The sequence below is a fragment of the Microtus pennsylvanicus genome, chromosome 8, assembly GCF_037038515.1.
Source record: "Microtus pennsylvanicus isolate mMicPen1 chromosome 8, mMicPen1.hap1, whole genome shotgun sequence".
NCBI classification, from domain to species: domain Eukaryota; kingdom Metazoa; phylum Chordata; class Mammalia; order Rodentia; family Cricetidae; genus Microtus; species Microtus pennsylvanicus.
Genome location: NC_134586.1, coordinates 31,291,665 through 31,317,100, shown reverse-complemented (window position 1 = coordinate 31,317,100; position 25,436 = coordinate 31,291,665). Strand labels below are relative to the sequence as shown.

Genomic DNA, 25,436 nt, shown 5'->3' with positions numbered 1-25,436 from the left:
GAACCACGGCAAGTGAGGGTCTGAGGCCCGGTGTCCCTCTGACTGTCGTATGTGCCCACAAGAGGTCACAGACCCAGCAGAGGACAGGGAGCCTCAGAGGGTTCAGAGGGCTGGGACAACCGGTGAATGGGCTGCATGCGTCCTATGGGAGCCTGAAGACGCCATGTGGCTCTTGGTGGCCATGCCTGACCACAGAATTCAGCATCTAAGCCAGACGCTCATTGGTCTAGGGGTGGCCTAGTCAAAATCATTCCCTGAGATTTTTCTTAACTAAATCAGGCTGGTGAGTTCCTGGAAATCTCAACTGCCACCAGGATGGGTTCCTGGGTTTCTGTGAAAAGTCAATGGTCAAAGGCCCCACCCCCCACCTCCGGGTGACCATCCCCTATTAAAACAGTAGCCGCAGGAGGCGACCTATGAGTCAAGAGTGCTATGTGTGTCAGCAATGCCCGGCATGGCGTGTGCTTACCGCTCGTATCTCAGGGGCTGGGCAGGTGCCGGGGAGTGGCCGCAGGGGCCCTCTCAGGCGACAGCCATCATTCCAAACACAGAGGTGACCCAGGTCCTCACGGCCCAGGCACTGGGAACAGTCAGGGCTGCCCATAGCACAATTGTAGACCACAACTGTGGACACAGGACAGCATAGTCAGCCTGAAGCGAGGCAACTCCGGGGTCAGCACCCTTAACGTTCTTGGCCAGCTTCTAACTGTGCAGCCCTGTGTCCAGCCCCCAGTTTCATCAACATTGCTTCTCTTCAAGGGGCTCACTGATTCCTGGTCAGTCTTTCAGTAAAGGCTTGTGGCCTCACTAGACACAGGAAAACAGGGCTCAGAGAGGGAAATAAGGGCCTGGAGGTGACATGGCCTCTGGTCTAAGGCTGGCCACCGCAGAACGGCTGGCTCAAGGGTCTCAGTGGATGTTTGGGCACTTATGGGGTATAAAGTTTGTGGCTGCCCAGGGGAGCCCCCAAAGCTGGACGCCTCCAATGACCAGTGGGACAGGGGGGACACTCACCTGTCATGGGGTTAGGGCTATCTAGGAATCTGTCTGGTGGCCCCTTCAGCTTCAGGCTAAGTGGAAACACCTGGCTCTTCTGGGTCGTGTGCAGCTGCAAAATGAGGAAGTATGAAAGGCAAGGGTGGGGTCTGGGTCTCCTGTGGGGGCAAGGGTGTCACCAAGATGGACCAGGGCAGGGGAAGGGGGGGGACCAAAAAGCAGAGGCACGTAGAGAGAGGAAGAAAGGAGGCCGAGCGGGTCTCTTCTGTGCCCTGCTGGGCTCCTGCCACTTACCACCACTTGGTTGCAGCGTATCAGCGAGTCATTTATCCACACAGCCTCGAAGCTCTCTTCCAGGCCAAAGCTGCACTCCAGGGAGGTACCCTACAGACAGAGGGCAGAGGCTTTACAGCACCCATCCCTCAGACCTCTCAGAACATGGCGGCTGCCACCCTGACAGGAGGGCTAGGGACTCCACCAGCCTTTTGCCCCCAGAATCTCCTCCCTGGCCATCAAGTCAGGGGCTGCAGACACTGAGGACTCTGGCCTATGACACTGACAGTCTCCCTGTCACCTCCAGTGTCCTAAACCAGTTCCTGACGCCCTAGCTCCAGGAGACCTTGCCTGCCCCTTAGACTGAGTCTCTGGTCTCTGCCCTGCAAAGCTAAACCCTAGACACCCCGTCAATCTCCGGGTGGCATGTGCCAGGGCTTCTGCATGGGCTGGTCTCTTCCTTGCCATCAGTGAGAATCACCAGTGTCCAAACTCAAGCTGCAGAGACCCTGGTTCCCCTAGGTCCCCTTGGATCAGGATACCCCATACACAATCCTGTCCTCAACAGCAAGGGGATGCACACTGAGGGACCTGTTCTGCTCCCAAAGCCTGCCCTGTCCTGCAAATGTTCTGTTTCCACATGTCTCCTCACCCACCAGGAAGGTCCTAGCTGACCGTAAGGCCCTTTACACACCCTTACAAGCAGCAGAAGTTGTGGAAAGCTCAGGCCCAAACTCCCATGTGCCTAGCTTTAAATCCCGCCTTCACTTATTCCTTATGTGGCCTCATGTGGTTGCTCTGCTTCTCTGAGCCTTGGTTTTCTTAACTGTATATCATGTGAATAGGTCTTCTGGGCAAAGCACAGACCCTATGTTTTAGTGGCTTATGTATACAGGTGTCTAATGTGTGCTTTGCTATGGATGGTATGCAGGAAGTGTGCAATAAATGCTAACACATGAAGCAGGGTCCAATTCCTCAGTCTCAACCTGCTCCCTCTAGAGCAGTGTCGATAAATATTTGCTGGGTGACAACAGACCAAGACCCCAGAGCCATGTGCCAGGACTTCCTGTTTATGTTCCTACTGTTGGCAGATAGGACTCCCTGAGAAAAAAAAGCAGGACAACCTCTTCTTCCTGGGGTCCTAGCCGGAAGCTAACACAGGAAAGAAGCTGCTGACAGGGCCAAATGTTGGTCTATTCCCAGTGTGCAGAATCGCAACTGGGTCCCCTCCCCGAGGACATGGCTGAGTAGTCTGTAGCAGTGCTGCCCAGCGTCCAGGCCTCCAGCCGCTCTAGAAGCATTCTCAGGCAAGGAGCTGGGGAGTCCTGTGACTGGTAAAAGCAGTAAATGTGCCAAGAGCCACACAGCTGGAGAGAATCAGCCAGGGCTGAATTGGGGCTACAGTCTCCCCACCCTGCTCCTGCGACCCACCAGGCCCTGGCACAGTAGGCCTCCCCACCCTGTTCCTGTGACCCACCAGGCCCTGGCACAGTAGGCCTCTGAGTGGAGAGCAGCTCCACTCTGGCCCTCAAGAACTCTTACCCTATAAGGGGCTCCCTGACACACCCCAGATGCCTGGCACGTGGCCCCCATGTGTGACAACTGTCGCGGGCCTCAACTCCCGCGTTTCAGTGACAGATGGCATGTCCCAGGAATTAGGGAGGCTGGCATCCTTCCAAAACTCATCAACCCCCCTCTGCCACATTCCTCCGGGAGGGGGGGTAAGTGATGGCCACATCCCCTCCCCAAGCACCACTTCCTCCCTCAGTGGTGTCCCCTCTAGACCTTGGGAATTAGGAGCATGGCCTCTTCTGGCCATCCTTGGGAAAGACATGGGAGCCTTGAACTGGGTCAGTATGTTCCACCGAGCTTAGAGCACCCAGGGTCTTGCTCAGCCTGGGCGGGACAGGCAGAGCCCACATGGACCTCATCTACCCGTGGACTGTGGTACTAGGCAGGGGGCTGGGCCACTATGCCAGGGAGCCTCCAGGGCAGGAATACTGGGGTGTGGCCAGGGTTCCCCTGGCAGCTGCTGGTTGTCTGCTGTCCCCTATCAGCCTGGTCTTCCTGTGCCATGTCTTACACAGCTGGAGTGGGGCTCAGAGAGAAAAGCAGGGCCACCATTCTGGATGCTGGGACAGACCTTGCTCAGCTTCTACTTACATGGAAGAAGGCAGCGTTAGTGAGAGGCACCAGGATGTCCTGGGAGCCACCTGTTGGCACGGGTGCCAGGGGCGAAGGCAGGATCTGGGGACAGTCCTGAGGATTCTGCAGACCAAACATAGAAGGGGGTCAAACAGGATGTTACACACAGTTCTTCCAGCAGCCTCCACAGCAGAGCCTGCACCCTGCTTTCAGACCAGAAAACAGAAGCAGAGGCAGAATGTTCCATCTAGGTGGAGTCTGCCTCCTGGATGTGCTCTTCAAACGCAGTGACTGGCTATCGGGGTGGAGAGCTCTTGGTGGCTGGGTCTTTGGGACTCAGCCTCCCAGGACACTGGGCCAGGTCTGACACTGCCCTCGTGGCTCTTAGGAACCATACCCCACTGTGCAGAAGAAACTAGGGCAGAGAAGGCAAGGGCTGTGGCCACACATTCTTCACATCCCTCTGAGCAGGATGTTGGGGACCAGATCTGTGCTGGAGCCTCAGAGTCTTATGTATTCACATCTCAACATCTGACCTCCTGGGGCCAGAAGTCACAGGGCCCGGGTCGGTCATGCACCCTGGGACCACAAAGACCCTATAGCCAGGGACCTCCTGGCCACATCTGGCAAGGCAAGGATTAGGGTTAGGACAGGGCTGGGAGGGACTATCAGCCTGTGTGTGCACTTGAAATCATCCTCTCGACAAGGCCCCCTTCTCCTGGGGCAGTTTTTCCTCTGTTCTTTTCCTCTCCTCCTCCTCCTCTTCTCCTCTGACCCCATCTCTCTTTTGACACAGGGTCTCACTATGTTATTCTGACAGGCTGGTCTCAAGGACTAGGTCACAGGTGGGCCACCACATCCACCAGCAACCCCATCTTCCACACACCGTGTGCTTGCCACATGATCCAAGCCGGCCTCAAATTTGCCTTTTCCTGCTTCAGCCTCCTCGGTGCTGAGATTACATACAGGTGGGCAGCCATGGGACATTTCACATACTATGTGGAAACCGGAGAACCCTGTACCCATTTTAGAGATGAAGAAATTGAGTCACAGAGGAGGAAAGCAGCTTACCCCAGACAGGGCTTTGGAGGCCTTCCAGTAAACACACGGGGTCCCCTTAAGAGTCACCTGCTCCCTCTGACTTCTTATAATCCAGCCCACCAAGATGTACAGAGCCACTTTATGTAGAAGGTCTGTGGCCTGGGCTGAATCCTGACCTCCCTCCAAAACCCCACACCCCTGCTGGCAGTCCCCCAGGTCTACCCATGGCCTCTCGGCCCCACCATCTGCCTCTGTGGCTGGTCTGACCTGGACCAGCCCTCAACAGGCTCATCATGATGAGGAGACTGACCTAGACCCTTAAGCCCACCTGGCCTGAGAACCATCCAGGAGGTAGATCTGGATCCTGTACCTGGACAGTCTCAACACAACTCCGGTGGAACTGGAAAGGACATTGTCCAGTTCCCTAGACTGGGTGGGAGGGGTCCCCAATCAGCCCCAGCTGCTGAGAACAAATGGCACCAAGAATGAAGAGCCTGAACGTGGCATCCCCCAGAAGTTCAGGAGGCTCTGAAGTGAACCAACCTTCTGACTGTTCACTAGCATTAGCTGATAAAGTCCAAGGACCAGAAGCCATCTGGGTTTTCCTCTGAAAGAGGGCATGGGCCTCCCTTTCCTGTTTCCACCAGGCCATCAGATGGTTTTTCCCCTTTGCTGCCCCGACCTGCAAGCTTGGGAAGCTGTAGCTGGCTGTACCTAGAGCAGGGATGAGTGGGAGGGCTCAGGAACTACCATCATGTAGGTGTGTGCAGAACCTACTCTAGTTCATGTAGGTTGGCACTGAGCCTCTCCTTGCCTGGCTGGAACTGCCAGGGAACAAAGCTAGGTGGCCAGGATCCCCAATGTGCCATTGGAGAATGGAGTCGCAAGAGTACCCAGAACAAGCCCTGGCAGCCCATCCCAGCCAGCAGTGATGGACCCGCTGACCAAGCCACTGGCTGTGGCCCAGCCCACAGTCGCTGATGCCTGTCAATTCCCATCCAACTACCCGGCCACGGGCTCCAGCACTGTGCCACCCTGTGGTTTGAAACACGCCAGGCTCTCATCCAGCTACCACTTCCCATCCCACTTCCAAAACCTGACATCACACCGCCCTGGGAGCACCGCCCTCGGAGAGGCGATATCAGCCTGGAACACCTGGCACCTCGCTGCCTCTGCTCATCCCTGGGGCCAGCCCTAGCAGCCTCCCTGTAGGAGCCACTGGGACCACACACATGACTGCAAGCACAGCCTTCAGCGCCCCCCTTCCAGGATCCAGGGGTCCCGGGGGGGCATGCAGACCCTCTGCCCGCTGTCTGCCCAGGAGGCCTGGCGCCTCCACAGCTAACTGGCACTTAATTAAATGCCAAGTCCAGCACTGGTTCAGAGCCTCGCACAGGCCTTGGTGAGGCTGCCTCTTCTCCTGCCAGATTACAGTAATACTCTACGACAGCCCCTCCAGGGTCGGCCCGGCTCCTGCCCTAAGGGAGAGCTGAAGACCTGAGGAGAGGAGGCTGACTGCCAGGGTCAGACACACCTCCCAGTGGGTGAGCTCCTACACAGATGGCAAGACCCCATGCAAAATTCTCTTAAGAGAAGTCTTTCTTGCACAGTAGCCACCAGCTTCTAAGATCATCTATGTGCCAACTATAAGGTTGTTGCCTCTGGGAGTAATTCCAGGCCTTGTGGGGGGGGTCACTTTACAGAAGGAGAAAGGGACAGAAAGCCGTGGTAGCTTGCCTGGGATCACACAGACACAAGAGAGAGCTAAGGCTGTTGGCCGGCGACGGGAAGGACAGAACTACATCTAACTGGGTTTCCCCCAGTGCTTAGCACAGACTCATGTACAGAAGGCCACACTGTAACCCTGAGGCATTATCTCTAAGAACTGGCCTTCCAGGAGTAACCCGGTGAGATGCAAAGGCAGGGGAAGAAAAAACCAACCAGCCGGTCTAGCCACAGGGAATCAGTTTAACATGCCATGATGAGCCCCCCTCGCCATGCTAGACAGTGCTGGGACAAAGAGACGCTCTCAACGTTGGAACCTTACAAACAAGAAAGTGGGTACTGAAGCTGAGGGGTGGGGGTAGACCCGAGGGATGCGGGGTGGACCAGAGACAAGGCTTACCGTCGGGTCTGGGGAGCTCTCACACCGAGACTGATTAGAGACACAGGAGTGCTGCTGGGTGCACCAGAAGCAAGGCCACTGCGTCGACAGGCAGCTGGTACAGCTGGAAAACAAGGGAACCTCTCAGACTCCTGCTCCCCACCAGGAGCTACGCCCCAGAAGTCTGATCCCAGCGTCGGAGGGGAAGGAGGCGGATGGGTCATCTTGTAAGGTTGTGAGCTCCCCACTATGAGAGGGATGCAAGGAAGGCACAGGTGGACTCTTCAGTTACCTCTTCCCCCACCAGTCTAGTGTCAGCTTGCAGGGCCTGGCTGGTAAGAGCTGGTACAGGCAAGGGAAGGTTGTAGGGGGTTCTGTCTGTTGAGTGTACCAGAGTCTGCAGCTGTTCCCCACGCCGGGGCTGTTCCTCCTCCCCCTGCCCACTCACGCTGTATGGGGGTAGACTTGTCCAATCCGGCTGCAGTCGTAGATGGTGAAATTAGCAGAGACAATGTTGTGTCCTTTGACCCTTACAGACATCTCAACAGTCACGTGGTCTGGAAAGAGACCAGGGATACAAAAGGTCTTCATCCACATCTCAAGCTGGGATGTCAGGGTCCCACCCTTGGGCTGGCATCACAGCCAGGCACTCACCCTGGCCAGCAGGAAAAGATGGAAACTGGGCCCTGGGCAGGAGGTTGCAGTAGGCAATCTGATGGTCATAGGCAGGGCCAGGTACCCGGGCCACTGTCCGGACATTGTTCCCATAGTCACAAGTCATCTCCATACCGCTGAGGCTGGGCAGGCTGCCTGAGATCTGCAAGATCATCCCCTGGGGGAGAGATGCTTCAGGTGAAGCTCAGGACACACCTCTCACAGATCCTATCACAAGGGCCTCTGACCCTGAGTGTCCGGCAGAAAAGAGATTCCCTTCAGGGAAGTCAAGGCCCTCTAAGGGGAGTGACCCTGGGGTTTCAGTTTTCCCACACGAGGCTCCTCATCTCTGAGGTAAGAAAGGCTCTGTAAACCAGGTATTGCGACACAGCCTATAATCACAGCACTTGGGAATCTGAGGCAAGAGGACTGCCCCAAGTTCAAGGCCAGACTGGCCTATGGTCTCAAAACCAGAAGGTCTCTGCAGCACAGGGTTGCTATGACCCCATTTCCCACCCCCGGACACCTGGAACCTCACTCGCACCTCAGGGCTCTTGTGGAACAGTCCTTTTGTAAACTGTGAAGATGTGTTGTTCTCATTGGTTTAACAGTTAAAAGGCCAATAGCTAGGCAGGAAGAGGTAAAGACAGGAGAGCCAGACTGAGAGAACTCTGGGAAGAAGGAGGTGTGGGGAGAAGCAGGAGATGAGCGTGTCATACGGGTAAAAGGTACTGCCTGCCACGTGGTATAGATAAGAAATATGGGTTCTTGGACATTGTAAGAGCTAGTTAGTAACAAGCCTAAGCTACTGGCCACCACGCCCCTTCTCCGCCATATCAGGAATAGGTGACAGTGGCTAGTACACCTAGGAAGAGACAGAGGGGCCTGACTATCCATCTGGGTATCCCCGCTCAGCATCTTCAGGAACTGCGATTTAAACACCAGCAGTGGCCCTGTGCACTGCTCTGTCATCCAGGATACTTGTCCTAGCTATGACCAAGTTCTCCAAGAGCCCATGACAGGCCTTGAAGAGTGGCCTAGCCATGGAGTGGGTGCCTGGCCCTTGCTGTGCGCTTGAGCTTCCTCGAGCCTGGCGGCCACTGCTCTTTCTACGTCCTCCAGGCTTTGTGCGGCTGCGGCACCACTCACGGTGTAGTCCCGGCGCACATCGATCTCAGAAGGCAGCACGGTCATGGCAGGGCAGCGGCCGGGGCCCTGACTGGCACTGGTCCAGAAATGCGGCTGACTGGAGTTGGCGCAATCCTGTTGCAGTGTGCACCTGCAGGCACCGCGGGGTCAGGTCCAAGGTCAGGGCCACTGCCCCTAGCCCTCCCTGACCTGTCAGCATTGCATCAGGGGTGGGGGGTGGGGACCCTCACCGCGTCTCCAGAGTGCACCAGCCACAGTAGGCGTCAGCTGCACCCACACAGTCCCCGCAGGTGGAATGCACCTCACATGCTGCAACCTTCACACGGGCCATCTGCAGGCAGAAGGGGTCCAGTTGAGCAAGGTAGCCACCCCTGTCTTGTGAGGGTAGGGGCAGCTAAGGTTGAAGGCGTTAGTTGAGGACATGTTGGGGAGACATGGCCTCCTTGAAGCATGGAGTCCCTGACATGAGTGAGTAGTGGAGGTGGCCCCAGGAGGACGGTCAGCGTGTGCAAAGGCCCTGCACCAAAGCTGGCTGGCTATAGCTCGCCTCACCTGGTGGGACGTCATCAGGTACAGGAAACCAGGATCCACGGGGTCAAACTGCATGACATGGTGCACAGGTTCCCCATAGGCCACTGTCAGCACCCGCCTGCTGACGACCTGCATGCTCTCGTTCAGGCTGATCTGTGGGAGGAAAGGCCGCCAGCTGCTGATGCCAGGACTGCCACCTACAAGGTCAGGCTACCTCAGGTCTTCTCTCCCCTCCTGCTCGGATGGCCCAGGGCTAAAGGGAAAGCCAGGCATCTAGGGGGAATGTCCCACACTCTTATTCCCACACAGACTCCACAGCGCCCCCACCAGGAACTCCCCACTGCCCGACTCTAGCATGCGGTCTATGTGTAGGCCGCAGTTCCCAAAACACTCTCATGTACAATCCACACGAGCTGTTCTCCCGCGCCCTGTCTTGGTTTACCCAGTGGATAAGAGTCATGGGGGAGCCGGGCGGTGGTGGCGCACGCCTTTAATCCCAGCACTTGGGAGGCAGAGGCAGGCAGATCTCTGTGAGTTCGAGGCCAGCCTGGTCTACAAGAGCTAGTTCCAGGACAGGCTCCAAAACCACAGAGAAACCCTGTCTCGAAAAACCAAAAAAAAAAAAAAAAAAAGAGTCATGGGGGATGGCCACCTATTCTACAGGGCTGCAGAGTCCCAGGCGAGGTCCCAGGCCCCTTTGCACACCCCTCTGAGGACTGGCAAAGTCCTGTCTGTGCTCCCCTCTAGTCCCCAGCATGCTGGGTGCTCTCTAAGGCTGGTGGTCTGGACTTCTGGGGCCTCCGTCTCACTCACCCTCCTCTGGGTTTCTAAAACCTGCAGAGGTTTCCTGCAGGAAGAACCTGGCTGTGGATTCAGAGCCTTGATAATCGATGCAGCCACACCCCCAGCTCTTTTCCCTTTGCTTCTCTGTTACACATACGCCCGCCCCCACGGCCTGTCTTGTCTTTGCCACACGCCTTCCTAAGAGTACTGCCATCCTTTTCATTCTGGGGTGTACCAAGTCATCCTCAGACACCTGCCCCCCCTCCCCAGGCTCAGGCTTGGCCTTTGAGACGTCCCTGCTGCCGGGAGGCCTCTTCGGATGCCAGCAGGGCCTTGGTTACTGTTCTCACACTACACACGCCACCCCACACACTCAGACACAGACACCAATTCATTTCTCCTCCCTAAGTCTTCACTGAGCCCTGAGGCCCTAGCTAGCGATCGAGCTAGAAGCTCCAGACAAGGAAAGGGTTGGCAGGAGAGACACCACCCTGCGCAGACTGGTGTGTGACCTTTTCAGGTTGAGCTGTGGAGCGGGCAGGCACCTGCCTAAGTTCAGCTCCATCACTGAGGTCCTAGGCTCCACCCCAAGCATGGCACAGATAAATCAATTAGAAATGAAAAGGAATGACCCGTATTTATCTACGAGGTCACTCTGAGGGCAGTCACCTCTCTTGAAGGACCTCAGTAGCCCCCTTCTGAGCAACAGACTCACAGTTACATCCTTGGACTGGTGTGAGAGAGGGCGTGGTTCCTGCTACGTAAACTTTGAGGCACCGAGAAACAGCAGGTGTCTAAGGATGGCAGCTTTGTGGGCAGAAGGTGGAGAGGGCTCTGACCACAGCCCTCATCTGCCTCATTTCTCCTGGATGGATAGAGTCTGAATCCAGAGGAGACATGCTCTGCCCTCAGGCCACACAGCAAGGAACAGAAGTCAAAAGCAGAAGCCACGCCTCTGATACCACACTGAGCCCTGACAGCCACCTCCTTCACCCAGCAGAGGACTGAAGCTGAGTAACACGTATTGGGGCCCTGGGTCCACAACGGGTGGTTCCATGCCAGGATTGTAAGGCTCAAGCCCCACCCCCATCCCACCCAGGCAGCTGCCAAAGGGAATCAGATTATGAGCTCTGAGTCAATTAGACTGAGCTTGGCTCGGAGGCTGACTCTTCCCTAGAGAGAGGCAGCGGGTGGGGGTTGTCCCTCCTGTCCACCCTGCCCTGGGGTAAGAAAAAAAACTCCTTGCCCTCCCTTAGCTCTGGAACTTGCAGGGTGGTCACCAGCATGGTTAATCCAGAAACTGGACCCCTGAAGTGGAGGCCAGCAGGACTGTGCCCCCCCCCCTTATTAAAATACTACAACCACTGCAGCCAGTAGGGAAACTGAGGCCCAGCGAGAGCACTGCAAAGATCAAGAAGCCACTACTGGGCAACAGACACCAAGCCAGGCGAGATGATGTTGACAGCTCTTAGGCCAGGTCCTCCCCTCCACGAGAGGCTACTGTGGAGCCATGGAGGGAAAGCCTGAAGGGGACAGTAACACTGGACCTTCTGTGGCCCATCCCTGGGAAGTTCCCATCGTATAAGCTTACCTTCAGCAGCCTTCCGGTGGCAGTGCCCAGGAAGACAGCAGTATAGTTGTTGGCACTGGCCACAGCCACAGCTGTGAGCCCCGGAGCACGGAACACGGGCGATGCACTCAGCGGCTGCAGAATGGACAGGGGGTGCTGCAGGTGGGCCGCACCACAATCCAGCTGCTCCAGCTGTAGCTGTGAAGACAAGGCAGGTTAGACCTCAGCTCTGGAACCTTCTCTGGCTCCCTGTTTACCCACACAGCCGGATCTCAGCTCTCAGCCCCTGCTTGAAGGCCCCGCCTCCAAGCTGAGGCCAAGCTTAACAGATACCTAGACCCTACCCAGGTCTAACCTTGACCTTAGGTGACAGAGCTACCCCTAGGAGATGACTTGTGTTTAAGGTAAGTGGGAACTGGACTGGGTTCGGGGTGGAGGGAGGGAGGAAAGACAGGCTGGCCAGTTTGGCTAAGGTACACTACAGGGGTACAACTTGCCACTTCAGACACCGGGGAAGCTGAGGCAGGAGGGTCACCTGACCCTGGGAATTTCAGACCAACTTGAGCAATACAGTGAAATCCCAATGCAAAATAAAAGACACAGGTGATTGGAACTGGGTGACAGCCACACACCTGGCCACATCGTTCCTCCTGGCCGGCCATTGCACAGGCCAGAAGAGCCCAGATTCAGTCACTGAAAGTCATCCTTGCCTCAGCTTACCTACTGACACCCCCAGTTTCTTGGGACTGTTCCTATGTGTGTGTGGGAGGGGTGCCTGTTGGGTGTGTGAGATGGTTCAGCAGCTGCAAGGGCTTGCCACACAGGCTGAGTTTGTCTGTGGAAGCTGTGTAAAGAGCCAAATGCAGAGGTGCACATCTGTAATCCCAGAACTTTTATGGACAGATGGAAAGTAGAGACAGGAGACTCCTCCAAACTCCCCATTAGCAACAAGAGAGTCACGGCCTCAAAGTGGATGGCGAGGACGGACTCTGGAAAGTTGTCCTCTGACCTCCAGACACACGCTCCCATATGGGTAGAGTACAAGGGATGGAGGTCAGTGGAGGACCATTTGCCCAGCACACATAAACGAACTGCCCAACCCCCAAAGGGCTTCTCTGACCCCAGCCTTCCGCACCCTCAGGTCTCCATTCCAGCCACCTCCCCAGCCTGTCCTGTCCGGCCTCAGGGCTGTCTTTGTCCCACGACTGTCTGCCAGGTTGCCCACAGGAGTATGTCCCAAGTCCTCTGGGAATGTCAGAAAACACAGGAACAAGCCCAACACTCACAATTCAGTCCCATACGTATTGCCCTGTAAGAATTTGCCAGTCGTCTCAGTAAGAGCAGCGATAATGGAACAATAGCAGAATACGGCAATGGAGTACAGCTAGGGTGAGCCCCGGCTCACACGTGAGCAGACCTCGGCAGCTTTCAGTCAGGAATTTCTACCCCTTCTCCTAGAGTAGCATTTCATGGCTTTTCTGTGATGCATCAAATTGCCGCCATCATGATTTTGCACTTTAAGAAAAATTAGGGTCATGGGAGCAAAGTTCTGGCATCTGGGGGCAGGAGGGCAGTAACCACGATTACTGAGCAGCTACCGAATAGGTGGCTTAGGCAGGGTGGAAACACTGGACGTGGCTCAGGTCCAGATGCGGGGTTGGGATGGAGAGCACAAGACCTCATCATGGCGCTTGGAATGGCAAGCGACTTCAAGATTATGAATTATTTCTGGATTTTTCCATTTAATATTCTAGGACCTCGGCTGACCAAGAGCAATAGAAACCGTGCAAACAAAATCACTCTGCACTCTGACTCCTTCTGACCTCTGCTTTGGGGCCGACCCACTTGCTTTTGTACTGGACATAACTGAGCTGAGATGGGTGCTGAACGGTTTGGGCTCCTCCCCAGCTGTCCTGCACCACAATGCTATAGCCGCCCCATCCCACTGAGACCATGTCTCCCACAACTTACATAACATTCTCCAGTGAATACAGATTACTGACTTGCGTCATTAAATGAGTTGTTTTCTAAATTAAAATTGTAAACCCTTTCCGTGGGATGCAAGCTCTGGGAGACCCCAGGAGTGGCTCTGGGGTTCTTTGCTGAGCCCTGCTGGGCCGTCCAGCCAGGTTGGGGGTCCTGGGAAAGGCAGAGCGGTCTCTGGGCTGGGGGTGATTTGTGGGCCATGGTGAGAAGAGAGGCAGCGGAAAGACTGGGAACTGACTCCCGCAGCCCGCCCTGACGTTCACAAGCCATTAATTCTGTGCCGAAGGAATTTTCAAAAAGCCTTTCCCCCAACCTTTTTTTTTTCTCTTATCCTAAAAATAAAATCTTTTAAAAAAAAAAAAGCTTTTTTTTCTTCTCTCTCTCTCTCTCTTTTTTTTTTTAAAGGAGAAGTGAGCATCAGGGGCTGGAATGATCTGGGAGGGAAGCTGCCTGTCTGGGCCAGGGGCTCCCGCAGCAGCAGGACTGGGAGACCCACAGAGGTCCTGAGTATGGCCTTGTTGAACTTGGTGACTAAGGTGTGGGCCCTGGGCCTCAGACTGGAATTTCTCCCCTAGCACCCTACTCACTGAGTTTAGGCCACATAACCCCAACCTATGCCTAGATCTATGTGGCACGGCACACCACCATCCCTGTGACACCTTGTGACTCCCTATTGTCCTCAGGGTATCCTGCCAACTGCTCAGGACCATGGCCACCATTCTGCCCACTACCCGCACTTTAGGCCAACCGCACAGTTTCTCTGCAGTTCTTGAAACACGCCCCACTTTCCCCTCCCACTAGTATCCCACACCGCTCTACAGGCCTGCCCTCAGCAGCCAGTGTTGGCGGAGACAACCCCTGGCACCTCAGGCCCCAAGCGCCACCCGTTTTCCCTCCAGGCAATCCAGGCTGCAAGGTTTTAGTCAATCTTCGAGTTGAGACTCCAAAAAGCTAAGTTCAGGGATGGCGGAAGATGGCTCGGTTGGCTCGGGTGGACAACTTGCTCGGCAAACACGAGGTCCCGAGTTCAATCCCCAGGAGTTTGGCCAGGCAGTGGTGGTGCATGCCTTTAATCCCAGAGGATTAATCTGGTAGGCGGAGGCAGGTGGAGCTCTTGTGAGTACAGGCCGGCCTGATCTACAAACAGAGCTGTTACACAGAGAAACTCTGTCTCGGGAAACAAACAAACAAAAAACAACAAAAGTTTGGTGGCAAAGGCTTGTATTCCCAGAACCCAGGAGGCTCTCAGAGAAATGTGGATACTTGCAGTTCATTGACTAGCAAGCCTAGCGTACTTAGAGGAATCTGTGAGGACCACACCCAAGGTTGTCCTCTGGCCTCCAGATGTACGTGTGCGCCCATCACAAAGGTGTGTGCAGACACACACGCACACACACGCACCCACTTCTCTGTGACAGTACTCCACTGGCCAACACTTCTATTATTCAGGTATCACACACTTAATGGGCTCCTCTGGCGTACTACTCCTGCGTGAATACTTACTAAAGAAGGGAAATTAATTTCGACTAAGGCGTAAATGACTATATTCAGCTGCGTCCTTTCCAAGCAGAGTGAGGGGAGGCAATGCAGCCGTGGGGTGCTGGAGAGGCAAGGAAAGAATATGGTTCACGGTAGGATCACTGTGTGCAGCACAGAGCAGGCAGGTGTTGGGGCCGAGACAAAGCCCAGCAGCTCTGTTTCTTGTTAGAGCCTCAGTTTGTCCCCCTCTGAAATGGGCTAGGTAATGGCCACTGATTGCCGCTCTTCCTTCGGAGCACACGGCCCCTCCCTATAGAGCTGACTGCCTCCTGGGGCCAGCTCAGCGCTGCCCACTCTCCATTAAAGGGCTGCCCTATTGATTTCACTCTCTCAGTAATTGCAGCTGAATACAGCTCTTCTCTCCCAGGAAGCCAGCTGCAGGGGGGCTTGCAGTATGCCTGCCATATCCTGCCCACAGACCCCGTCGGACCTCAATACCTCCGCAGTAGGCACTCAGAGGAGGATAAGGCATGACAACCGTGGTCACCATGGTTCTATCCCACCCAGGTGCCTACGGTGCAGATGGCTCTGGCCTGGGGACACCTTCCTGCCTGAGGCCCAGAATGAAAGGCTCACAATTGCTCAGAAGTGTCACACAGCTGAAGGTGGGGTGACAACAGCTACTGGACTGCCCAGAACTCCTCACTCACCCCCATCTCCATGACAACCAATGGGAGCCTCTGTGGGAACCACACCTCATTCCACAAGTTTTCACAGCTAGCTGAGGGTGGCACCCCAATACTTTGGCCCCTCTGACAAATGGAACAAGATGGTGTGGGATGCCAGGAAAGAGGGCTGAGGAAGGACCACAGGCTGCCCTTCCTGCCTTTCTAAGAACTTTGCCATTAAGTTGAAAAGTAGTGGGTAGTGGTGGCGTATGCCTTCAGTCCCAGCACTCGGGAGACAGAGGCAGCCGGATCTCTGAGTTAGAGGCCAGTCTGGTCTACAGAGTGAGTTCTAGGACAGCCAGGGCTACACAAAGGAACCCTGTTTCGAAAAAACAACCACATACACACACACACACACATATACACACACACACACACACACACACACACACGCATGTACGCACGCACAACTGCAAAGTAGGCCATGAGCCGCCGGCAGCTCAACAGCCTCCAGTGGGTCTCCAGTGCAGTCAGAATAATCTCAAGCCTTCAAGGGCCTGCTCAAAGGAACCCTGACCTGTGGTGGGTGTGTGATTCCTGGCCTGGTTAGCTCCTCCCTCAGCTCTCCACCTGGGAGGTGAGGTTACACTTCCTAGTCTCAAGCCTTGACCTCCATCAGACCAGGAAGACGAGGACAGGAACCAAGGCAGGTTGGGGCAGGATTCTCCTGGGGGCCCAAGAACAAGGGCGACCACAACAGACAGGAGCTTCCTACAGAGCTAGCCAGTTGGGGAGCTCCGCTCTTGGCCTTACTATTTGTCTCAGGAATATTCTGGAGCTTGCATAGAAACAGAACATCATCTCCAAGAAATCCAGCCCTAAGTCCCCAGCTCCCAACTTTGGCATGGTGTCACCGTTGGAACATGGTGTCTCCATGTGGGCAATGCCTCACCTGAGGGCAAACTGCGGCACAAAAAGTTTCCTGAAGCCTACCATTGTACCTGCTCTGGTTGGGAAATGGGGAGGGGATGGCAGACTCAGTTCTGGAAGGTTCTCTCGGAGGAAACTGCTCTTGCTGAGAAGCCCATGCACCTCCCAGGGCCCCCAACAGACATCCGGGAGCTGCTAGAGATGCCAGCACAGAGGCGGGCAGGAGATACCGTGAGACACACAGCCTAGATATTTGCCTGCTTCCTCATCTGTGAGACTGGGACAGTCACAGCACCTGCCACACAGGACTGCCGGAGGCACCTGGAAACCTGAGCACCAGAGGGGGCTCTGGGACATCCACAGTGGCAGGGTGCCCAAGGATGGGTAAGCCCTGCCAACCGACTGCTGGGCACCTACAGCTGCCGGGTGTCTGTGCTGGTTCTTGGGTTAGCATCCTCCACAGTAGAGGCTTGGTGGCCTGATCTGCTGCTTCCTGGAACCTGAGGGGCTGACTCAGATGGAGGTTGTTTGGCTAGTTGGCCACAGCTGGCCAGACACCCAGCTCCCCTTCTCAGACTGTTTCTCATTCCCCGGCCTGGCCCTGTCCCCAGCACCCCCCCCCCCACTACTTGTCCCCAAGGAGCAGTGTGGTGTGGGCTAAGAAGCTCTGTGTTTCTCCTCAGTCTGAGGCCCTGCCCCCTAGCTAGCTCCAGTAGGCAGGCCTCATCTAGCTAGATGGCTCTCTGCTGCTTCTTCACTGCAGGGGACCAGTTGTGTCTCCTAGGCTGGCCTCTGCTGGTCCCTAGTGGGCTGGGGACCAGATGGAGTCTCACGCCTCCTCTGCAGCACAACCTCCCTCCTCTCCGGCCTCCTGTAGTCTTCTGTCCCCAGGGGCTCCTAGACTCAGGCAGGTCTGTTGTGTCTGCAGTCTGTGGTCCCCGTGGCTGCCAGCTGGAGAAACTGAGGCCCACCGCATCATCACAACATAGCGGGCAAACAGAGGCTGAGATGGCCCATTCAGGCAGCTGGCCAGCGCCCAGCTCAGCTCCAGCCCCAGGCCTTTGCTCAAGGCTACTGAGTGCAGCAGCTCCGTTATTTACTGATTGAACCTGAAGTGCTGCGGTGATCGGCCCTCTGGGGCTGTGCAGGACTTGGACCAGAGCCGCAGGCTTCCGTCCTCCATAGTATGTGATTTATGGGGGCTTGGGCTGAAGAGAGCGCATTTGGAGGGCAAGGGCCTGGCTGCCTAGGAGCCTGGGGGCATCGTGGGTCAGCACCAGAGGAAGCCCACCTGGGTGACCCAATGTGGGTTTGATAAGAGGAAGCTGTGCTCTGGGGTAGCCAGGATCCTGTTCTGGCGCTTAGAGATGATCCTGGGGATGTCCCCACTCAGGGACAGCTGGTTTCCATGGCGATGCTCACACCATTGTCAGCGCTGGAAAGGCCTTCGGGAATCACCTTGTGCAGCCACCACAGGGGAATTTGGCCAGCACCTGGTGGCAGCCAGAACTTTTCCAGAGCCAAATGGGTCATGTGTCCTCACCCTCTAAAGCCACACAGGCTACCCAGGGCCAGCAGGATGCTGCTGTCTAAGACCTTGGTCCTCAGACAAGACCGTGTGTTCTCAGTCTAAGCTGGCCACCACACTACCGCCTTATCTCTGCCATGATTCCGTCCTTCCCGGCCCAGCATGGTCCTGAGTGTTCTGGGACTCTGGGATACTGGGGCAGGGTCGACCTTCTCTGTTCAGGCCGTGCAACAAGCCTAGTCCCCTCTAGAAGGGATACTCCTTGGGGTTAGACACAGGACATGACACGCATCTTGATGGGCAATAAAGGGGCAGGAGTCCCACACCTGTGGGGGGGAGGGGCTGAAGGGTTCTGACTCCAGCCTGGGGCAATTCTGCAGGCCTCCTGGGAGCACTTACCGCCACTTTAGGTCATTCTTAGGCTCCATTTCCCCACCTTTAAAATGGGCTCATTTTTAAAGTGCTCAGTGCAGATGCACAAAGCTCTGAGCCCAGATCCCCACATCCATGTACAAAGCTGGCTGCTCCCACCCACAATCCCAGCACTGGGCGGTGGAGGCAGGAGCATTCCTTGGAGTTCACTAACCAGCCAGTCCAGCCAAAAAAGCTCCAACGGAAGACCTTAAAACTAAGGTGGAGAGGGACAGAGGAAGACACAGGACATTGACCTGTGGCTTTTACAAGCTCATGTATCTCTATAGATGTAGATAAAGCCATTTTATTGGATTGGGGGGGGGGGTTGGATGGCAAGGTGCTTTGCAAATGCCTGGCCCAGAACAAACTTTCAAGAAACTTCACAAATTACAAAGGGACATTTGCATTTTTGGTGGCTGAATGAAGAACTGTCCATTTGTGGTCCAACCCAAACCCCACAGAAGCCACCAGAACTCGAACCACACACTAGTTCCCTAAACTACAGGAGCAAGGCTACCTAGCCAGCTAAGTAGAGAAGTCCTCTGCTGTGGCTGTGGCCTGGGCCATGGCATCCATCCACACCTCCACTCTGTCCCCCAACACAAGTGACTCAGGACCCCACTGGCAAGAATAAAAGGAATCTGTCTGATCTGCATTCTTCTGTGCAGATAAACATTTACATACTCCCAGGGGCTAGGGCCCTCATGAGAAGAGACTTTGCTTCGCTTTTTGTTTTGTTTTTGTTTTTAGGTCTGACTATGCAGTTCAGGCTGGCCTCTAACTCACAATCCTCCTGTTTCAGCCTCCCAAGCGCTGGGAGGCTGATATACAACACCACACCTGGGTAAGACGCTGCATTTTCAGGGTCAAGTGTGGCCAGATGCTTTCAGGCCCCTCTGTGCTCGCTCGAGAGGCTCCAGCATTCAGCCCTCTCTCTCTGCACATGCTCCATGGCTTCACCTCACCTATGTATTTCCCAGGAACTGTGGTGCCCAGCCTCCCCCAGGGACTTGCCCAAATGACCTAATTCCAGCTAAGGGGGAACTCAGGCACCCTGAGCTCAGAGCACTCAGCTGGCCTGTCATCCCTCAGCAAAGGCTGGTCACAGGGAGTCCGAAGCCAGCCAGCAGTCTAGGGATCTGGAACCGTAGAGTACTGTAAGACCCAGGGCAAGTCCCTTGTCCTCTCTGGGTCCCAGTTTCCCCCTCTGTAAACCTCACTGTCTGAGGACTGTTGCCAGTGAGAACTAGGCAGGCGGTGACAAGCACACCCAAACACCGCCCCCAAACAAACAAGCAAGGCTGGCAGCTCCCTCAGTTGATGCGCAGCAGGCACTGACCTGGCTGGCTTTCAGTCGGCCTGCTCCACTGGGACAGGGCCTGCTTACACGCTCACCACACTTCTCCGCCTCAGGCCGGCTCCCTCAGAGCCTGGTGTGAGCTCATCAGCTGCAAGGGCCCAGCCCGCTCTCCTCTGAGCACTTGCTGTCTGCTCCACACACCAGCATGCTGTGCTCAGACGACTTTCTTCCCGCAGCACCTGCACCTGCCGTTTCCTGGGTGCAGCATATGAGAGATTCTGACCCACATCTTTGACAAGAGACAAGACTTTCCTCAAAAAGGAGAAACCGTGGAGCACAGGGAGGGTGATTGACTGGCCCTGGGCTGCAGAACAGAAACCCTGTCAGCTTTGTCCCCGGGGGGCCAGACACTCTGGGGGGGGGGAGCTGTGGCCCAAGCTCACCTGTCTTTCCAGGAAGGTCGTCCTGGCCAGGCCTTCCCCTAAATCCCACAGGGGTCTCTGCTTGCCTCCATAACACAAGGTGCCGACTTCAAACCCCTCCCAAACCTAAAGCCTGTCTTGGAAGCTCTCTCCCTCCGCCACCACCTGCCATCTCAGCCCTGAAATTGGTGTAGAAAATACCTTCCTGAGCCGTGTGCCACCCACCACACGCCTGCTTTAAAAACGCCCAGGGAGGTTTTTTTTTTCTGTCATTACTATAAAAAGACACCATGAAAAAGCAGGCCTGGCATTTGCTGTGCTGTCCCGCAACTTAAGGACACGCATCATGGCCATTTAGAAGCGAAAGATTCAGAGAAAGGAGTGACATTCAGCCAGCCCCACCTTGCCATTCCCTGTGCTTCAGTATCACCACCAATAACATACAACTGCCCAACATGCTCTTCCCTCAAACACTCTGTGGTGTGAGGATGAGAATCCTACCTAACTACCATCTTGTCTTCCACCTACCACTGGACAGGACAGGCTTTGAGGGCCCCAGCTGCCCACTCCCGAGGCAACAGTCCTACCTGTCCTGTGGCCACAGCGGAGAGAATACAGGCCCGGCCCAGCACAGGGTAGGGGTTCAGAGAACATCTCACCCAGCTGGGTCCCTCCTTGCTGGCCATCGTGGGCTTTCTGGATCACACCACTGCCAACTCCTGAGCATGGCAATGGGCAAGCAGTGTGTGCACCTCATCAACTCCCCACAGCGACCCTAGGCCGCTTCAGAGGACCCCATTCGGGACCAGGATGTAGCTCAACTGCGACAGTACTTACCTAGCGTGCCCCTAGACCCTAGGTTTGACACAAGGGCATGTCCACACATGCCTGTAAACCCATCACTCAACCTAAAACTGAGCTACACAGTGAGCCTAAACCTGGCCTCAGCTACATGAGACCCAGCCCATCCTTAGTCCCCATGTCGTCCAGGAGGCCAGAAACCAGGAAAATAACATGAGGGTCCCCAGAAAGCAGAGGTCTCAAAACACTGGGGGTTTGGTAAATGTTCAGGGGACCCACCTGGGGCTGCAGGTGCAGATAGTGGGGTCTTACAGTTCCAGAGCATGCCTGATAAGGACACTGTTTTCTAGAAGAGCCTAGAACCTAGCCAAGAGCTAACTATCCCAGGGGTGAGAACAGCACAGCACAGCAAAGACTGCTGTGCATCAGGCACCAAGCACTTGACTTTGTGGTTAACGTGCTCATTTGCTTCTAATGCCTCTGTGGAGACTGTGTGCATAGTCCTAAGGCCCTGGTAGGAAGACTGTGTGTGTGGTCCTAAGACCCCTTCCCCACCCGGTAGGGCTTCTGTGTGCAGTACCTTAACACTAGGGAGAAGGAAACTGAGGCTTAGCAAGACTGTTGCCTGAACAAGGTCACAGCCAGGCTGTGGCAGATGGACTTTAAGCAGGGGAGCTGGCAACGGCTTGACAAGGACAACAGCATTGTCGCAGGTCCAGACACAGGGTGGGGGGTAGGGACTATCTGGGGGTCCTGCCTGGGACCCTAGCCTGAGTCCACAGCTGGGCACTGGGTAGGGAGAACGCAGCAAACAAACTTAGAAGGGCCCCAGCAGGGTTACTATGTGGCCTTGAGGTGAGGAGCAGGCCTAAACTACAGTGCCCTGGGGCTAACTTCCCTGTAAAAGCCCTGCCCCCATAGGCAGGAGGACAATCCAACTGCCTTCAGCCTGGTGAGTCACTGTGCCGGCCCAGGGGGCACCAGGGACCGTGGGAATCAGGGCAGATCTTACTGGAGGGGGAGGGGAGAGGCAGCCTGAGGAATCCCACAGAACCCTTCATCAGCTAGGGGCCCACAGAAGGCTGCCTCCCCTGCCCACAGAGCTTCCCCCTTCCTAGCCAGTCACAGCCACGGAAAGGCTGTGGCTCTATAAAGAATGGTGACTGCTCTCACCCCAGCCCTGCGCAGGGGCCTGACCCTGCCGGGTGTCAGGGTTGTAAGCTTCAGACAGTCCATTTGCCTCTCCCCTTCTCTGACCTTCCCTGTGAGGAGACGACCGGCAGGGTGGTAGGCGGTTGTGGGAGTCTTTGCCAAGGAAAGGAATCTAGGCTTGCTCAAAGCCCCAGTGTTGGGCACGCCCACGGGAGAGAGACTGGCTACCACTGAGGGCCAGAGAGAGAGAGAGAGAGAGAGAGAGAGAGAGAGAGAGAGAGAGAGAGAGAGAGAGAGAGAGAAGTCTCAGTGAATACAGAAGGCTCTGCTTCCTGACCCTCTGCAAAGTCAGTGTCATTTTGGGGTGGAAAATGAGGACCCCCACAAGCCTACCTTCTGAAGACAATAGAAAGGGGTTCTGCTGAGAAATCCTTTAAGTGGACTGGCTGGCTGCACCCAAGGGCACCCCACCTGGCAACCCCTAACCTGGCCCTCTTGCCGCTGCCCACCCCCAGGCCCCACTTCATCCTTGTCTTGTAGTTTCTCTGTTCCAACAAAGATTCCCCGCCAAAGGCTCTTTCCATCTTTGGTGGCCCCATCTGTGCGACTGGGCTGCCTGGATGCCCCCATTCATCTGTTAGGCAGCATACCCCAGCACCATGGGCACAGGCCAGGGTGGGGGGTGGGCACACAGCTTGAGTTCAAGGCCTGCTCTGCTAGCTCCCAGCTGTGTGGCTCTGAGTGACCCTTCAAACCCTTGCACCTGCTTCTTCTTCTGTATGTACAACGGAATTAAAAACAGACATGTGTTGAAGACAGGACAGTCGACACACTTAAGTTAAAAGTTCCCAACATTGGGGGTCACCCCAGGTCTGCCATGCCACCTACCTGGTGCTTGGCTGCTATTTCCTGAGTGAGTGAAAGTGAGCCTTGAGCACGCACCTGTTTGCTAACCAGGTGACCTCTCCAGGGAAGCAGTCACTTGTCCTGACACATGTTCCCACCGGGAGTCTATATCCCTGCATGTCCAGGCTCTTGGGGCCTCCAGTGGGTGCCCCTGCCACACGCTTAGCCCTTCCATCCCACCCTCCCCTCATCTTCAGGGCTCTGCTGCCACACCCATTCACACACGTGTCAGGGTGCAGTGGTACCCACAGTCTAAGGGCACCCACAGTCTCCCAAGCACACTCTTGCTGTCACTCCCTCTCTCAGCTCAGCATGCACCTGTGGCCCCCACCTGCAGACCTGAGCTATAGGTGCTCTGTCTTCTGGGAACACCTGGGTACCTTGACAACGCAGACCTCGCCCCCGCTGAGGTGTGCGCACCTGTGACCCAGCTCGCTCCCGGCCAGCACTGCTGCCAGCAACCAATCCTCCGGGATATCCACATCCCTGCGTACACAACGGATCCCCCTACACTGGCTCCCCAGAACCCCGGTGTACCTGTATGTTACGTCTGTTCTCGCAGGACGGCCCGGTGCCCTGCACTACGCTGTCCAGTACTGCCACCACGTCGGGCGCCGGCTCCACGAAGCAGGCAGTGCGCGCTGCACGGATGGCGGCCTGCACGTCGGCGAAGCGGAAGGCGCAGAGCGCAGCCGGGGCGTTGCGGGCACCTGGGGCGCCCTGGGGCCGCTCGAAGACGGCAAAGAGCAGGTCGCGCGCGGGGAAGACAGACACGAGGCGGCTGTAGAGGTCGCCGCGGCCCGCGCTACCCGCGCACTGCAAGCCCACCTGGATGTAGGACTCAGTAAGCTTCTTGGCGTCGCCGCCCGCACCGCGGGGCAGGCAGATGCGCGCCAGCAGGCTGCGCGCCTGGCTGTCCTTGTCGCCGGCACGCGCCTCGCTGTTGAGTGCCAGGTACGCGTAGGGCTGCGAGCCGCGCGGAGACGCCGGGTGCAAAAAGGCGCTCACGAAGCCCAGCTTGTAGTGTTCCTTGGCGCCCTGCTTGATCTTCAAGATGTTGTCGTCGGACGGGTTGAGGTCGAAGGTGAAGAGCTTGGCCAAGTTTCCACGCGCGTCCAGGGAGCGGATAGCGATCTCGGGCGTGTTCTCGAAGCGGTGGTCTTCCAGGCTACGGTTGCGCGGGAAGAAGGCGCTGCCGTAGCCGGTGTACGTGGCGCCTACAAGCAGACGGCTGCCCCCCGTGCCCGTGGCTGGCGGCAGGACTAGCCCCACGGTGGATGCATTGGGGTGGTTGGCAGCCACGTTCAGCATACTGGGGAACACGGTGACCGGTTCGGCGGGCGGCGCGGCAGGCGGGAAGCGCACGGCCAGGGCTGAGATGTTGCCCCGGCGCCGCAGCTGGCACAAACCCTGGTAGATGGAGCCGCACGCGACCACCAGACCCTGGCCCGGGTCCAGCTGCAGGATTTTGTTGTAGTTGTCGGTGAGGCGACGCGGGTGCTCGCACGAGGCCTGAGGGAGCTGCGGGGCGTGACACAGCGGGCTGTCCTGCACGGGGCCCACGGTCGCCTCGGCCTCTAGGCTCAGGTTGGCGCTCGACAGCTGGTACAGGCGGTTCACAGCCGCCAGGTACACGGTGCCCGCCGCGCCGTCCAGGGCGAAGTTGTTGGTGGGCGTGGGAGAAGGGAAGCGGCGCTGAATCTCCAGGGCGCCGGCCCGCGCCGCCCCGAGCAGCAGCAGCAGAGGCAGCGGCGGCAGACCGGGGCCCCGCGAGTGCGGGCGCGGAGGCCAGGGGATGGCCGCGGCAGCCCGGGCGCTAGGGGGTGCGCCGCCCGCGGCGCGACGAGCCATCCAGGCGAGCGCGGGCTGCGCGGCGCGGCGAGTGCATGGGGCGCGGCGCGGCCGGGAGCCGGGAGCTCGGAGGAGGCGAGAGGCGGGGGGCGGGCCCGGGCCGCGAGGCGCTTCCTGCCCGCGCCTGCCGCCCCCGGCCCCGGCGCCCCGGCCCGACTCTGGCGCGCCGCACAGCCCGGGGGCGGCTCCGCGGAGGCCACGCCCCCAGCCCAGCTCCCCGCCCAGACCCCTGGCCCACGCCCTTTCGCCCCGGGCCACGCCCCTGAGCCACGCCCCACCCCTCCCGGCTGGCGGTCCGGGGTCGCTGCCGCCGGCGCTCCCAGCGGTCGGAAGTTCTTGCCTCTTTCCTGGTTCCTGACCACCTGGAAGGTCTTGCTCACTCTTGCTTGCTATCTTTTCTCTTTCTCCTCGTCCTGTTCCTTTCCCCCTTCTGTTTCTGGGCGCCGGTTTGTCTTTCCACCGCCGCGGAGAGTTTCGCTCTCTCAATCTCTCCGACTCCCCTACTTCGCTCCTGTCAACTCCGCCCCGTGCCTCTCCGGCATCACTCCCTCTCCCTCGTCGGCGTTTTTCTGTTCCCGCAGCTCTCCCTCCCCACTCTCTTCCTTTCCTTGTCCCCCGAAGCCTTCCATTTCTCCGCCACTGCCTGCCGCTTCTGGCCACAGCCCCTCATCACATGTTCCCCAAACCTCACTCTACAGACCAGTCAGATCTAGGGACATCAGGCCCTGGGACGCCATGATCTGTCCCCAAAAC

The 25,436-nt window shown here is 56.9% G+C and overlaps 1 protein-coding gene across 2 annotated transcripts in view; it reads right to left on the bottom strand.

Moving 5' to 3' along the window:
- Plxnd1 (plexin D1) overlaps positions 1-25,173 on the bottom strand; it is a 38,878-nt gene extending 13,705 nt beyond the window's left edge. The window contains exons 1-12 of one of the 2 annotated variants that reach the window (XM_075983079.1): positions 23,370-25,173; positions 11,268-11,444; positions 8,915-9,046; positions 8,593-8,693; positions 8,363-8,492; positions 7,214-7,391; positions 7,008-7,116; positions 6,581-6,683; positions 3,433-3,537; positions 1,291-1,380; positions 1,015-1,108; positions 470-624 (exon numbers count right to left, since the gene is read on the bottom strand). In XM_075983079.1, the coding sequence (XP_075839194.1) occupies positions 470-624; positions 1,015-1,108; positions 1,291-1,380; positions 3,433-3,537; positions 6,581-6,683; positions 7,008-7,116; positions 7,214-7,391; positions 8,363-8,492; positions 8,593-8,693; positions 8,915-9,046; positions 11,268-11,444; positions 23,370-24,683 (2,688 nt within the window). In that variant the 5' untranslated portion in view covers positions 24,684-25,173. The remainder of the gene's footprint in view (positions 1-469; positions 625-1,014; positions 1,109-1,290; positions 1,381-3,432; positions 3,538-6,580; positions 6,684-7,007; positions 7,117-7,213; positions 7,392-8,362; positions 8,493-8,592; positions 8,694-8,914; positions 9,047-11,267; positions 11,445-23,369) is intronic. The other variant, XM_075983078.1, reaches the window with a different exon arrangement.
- Positions 25,174-25,436: the final 263 nt, after the last annotated feature.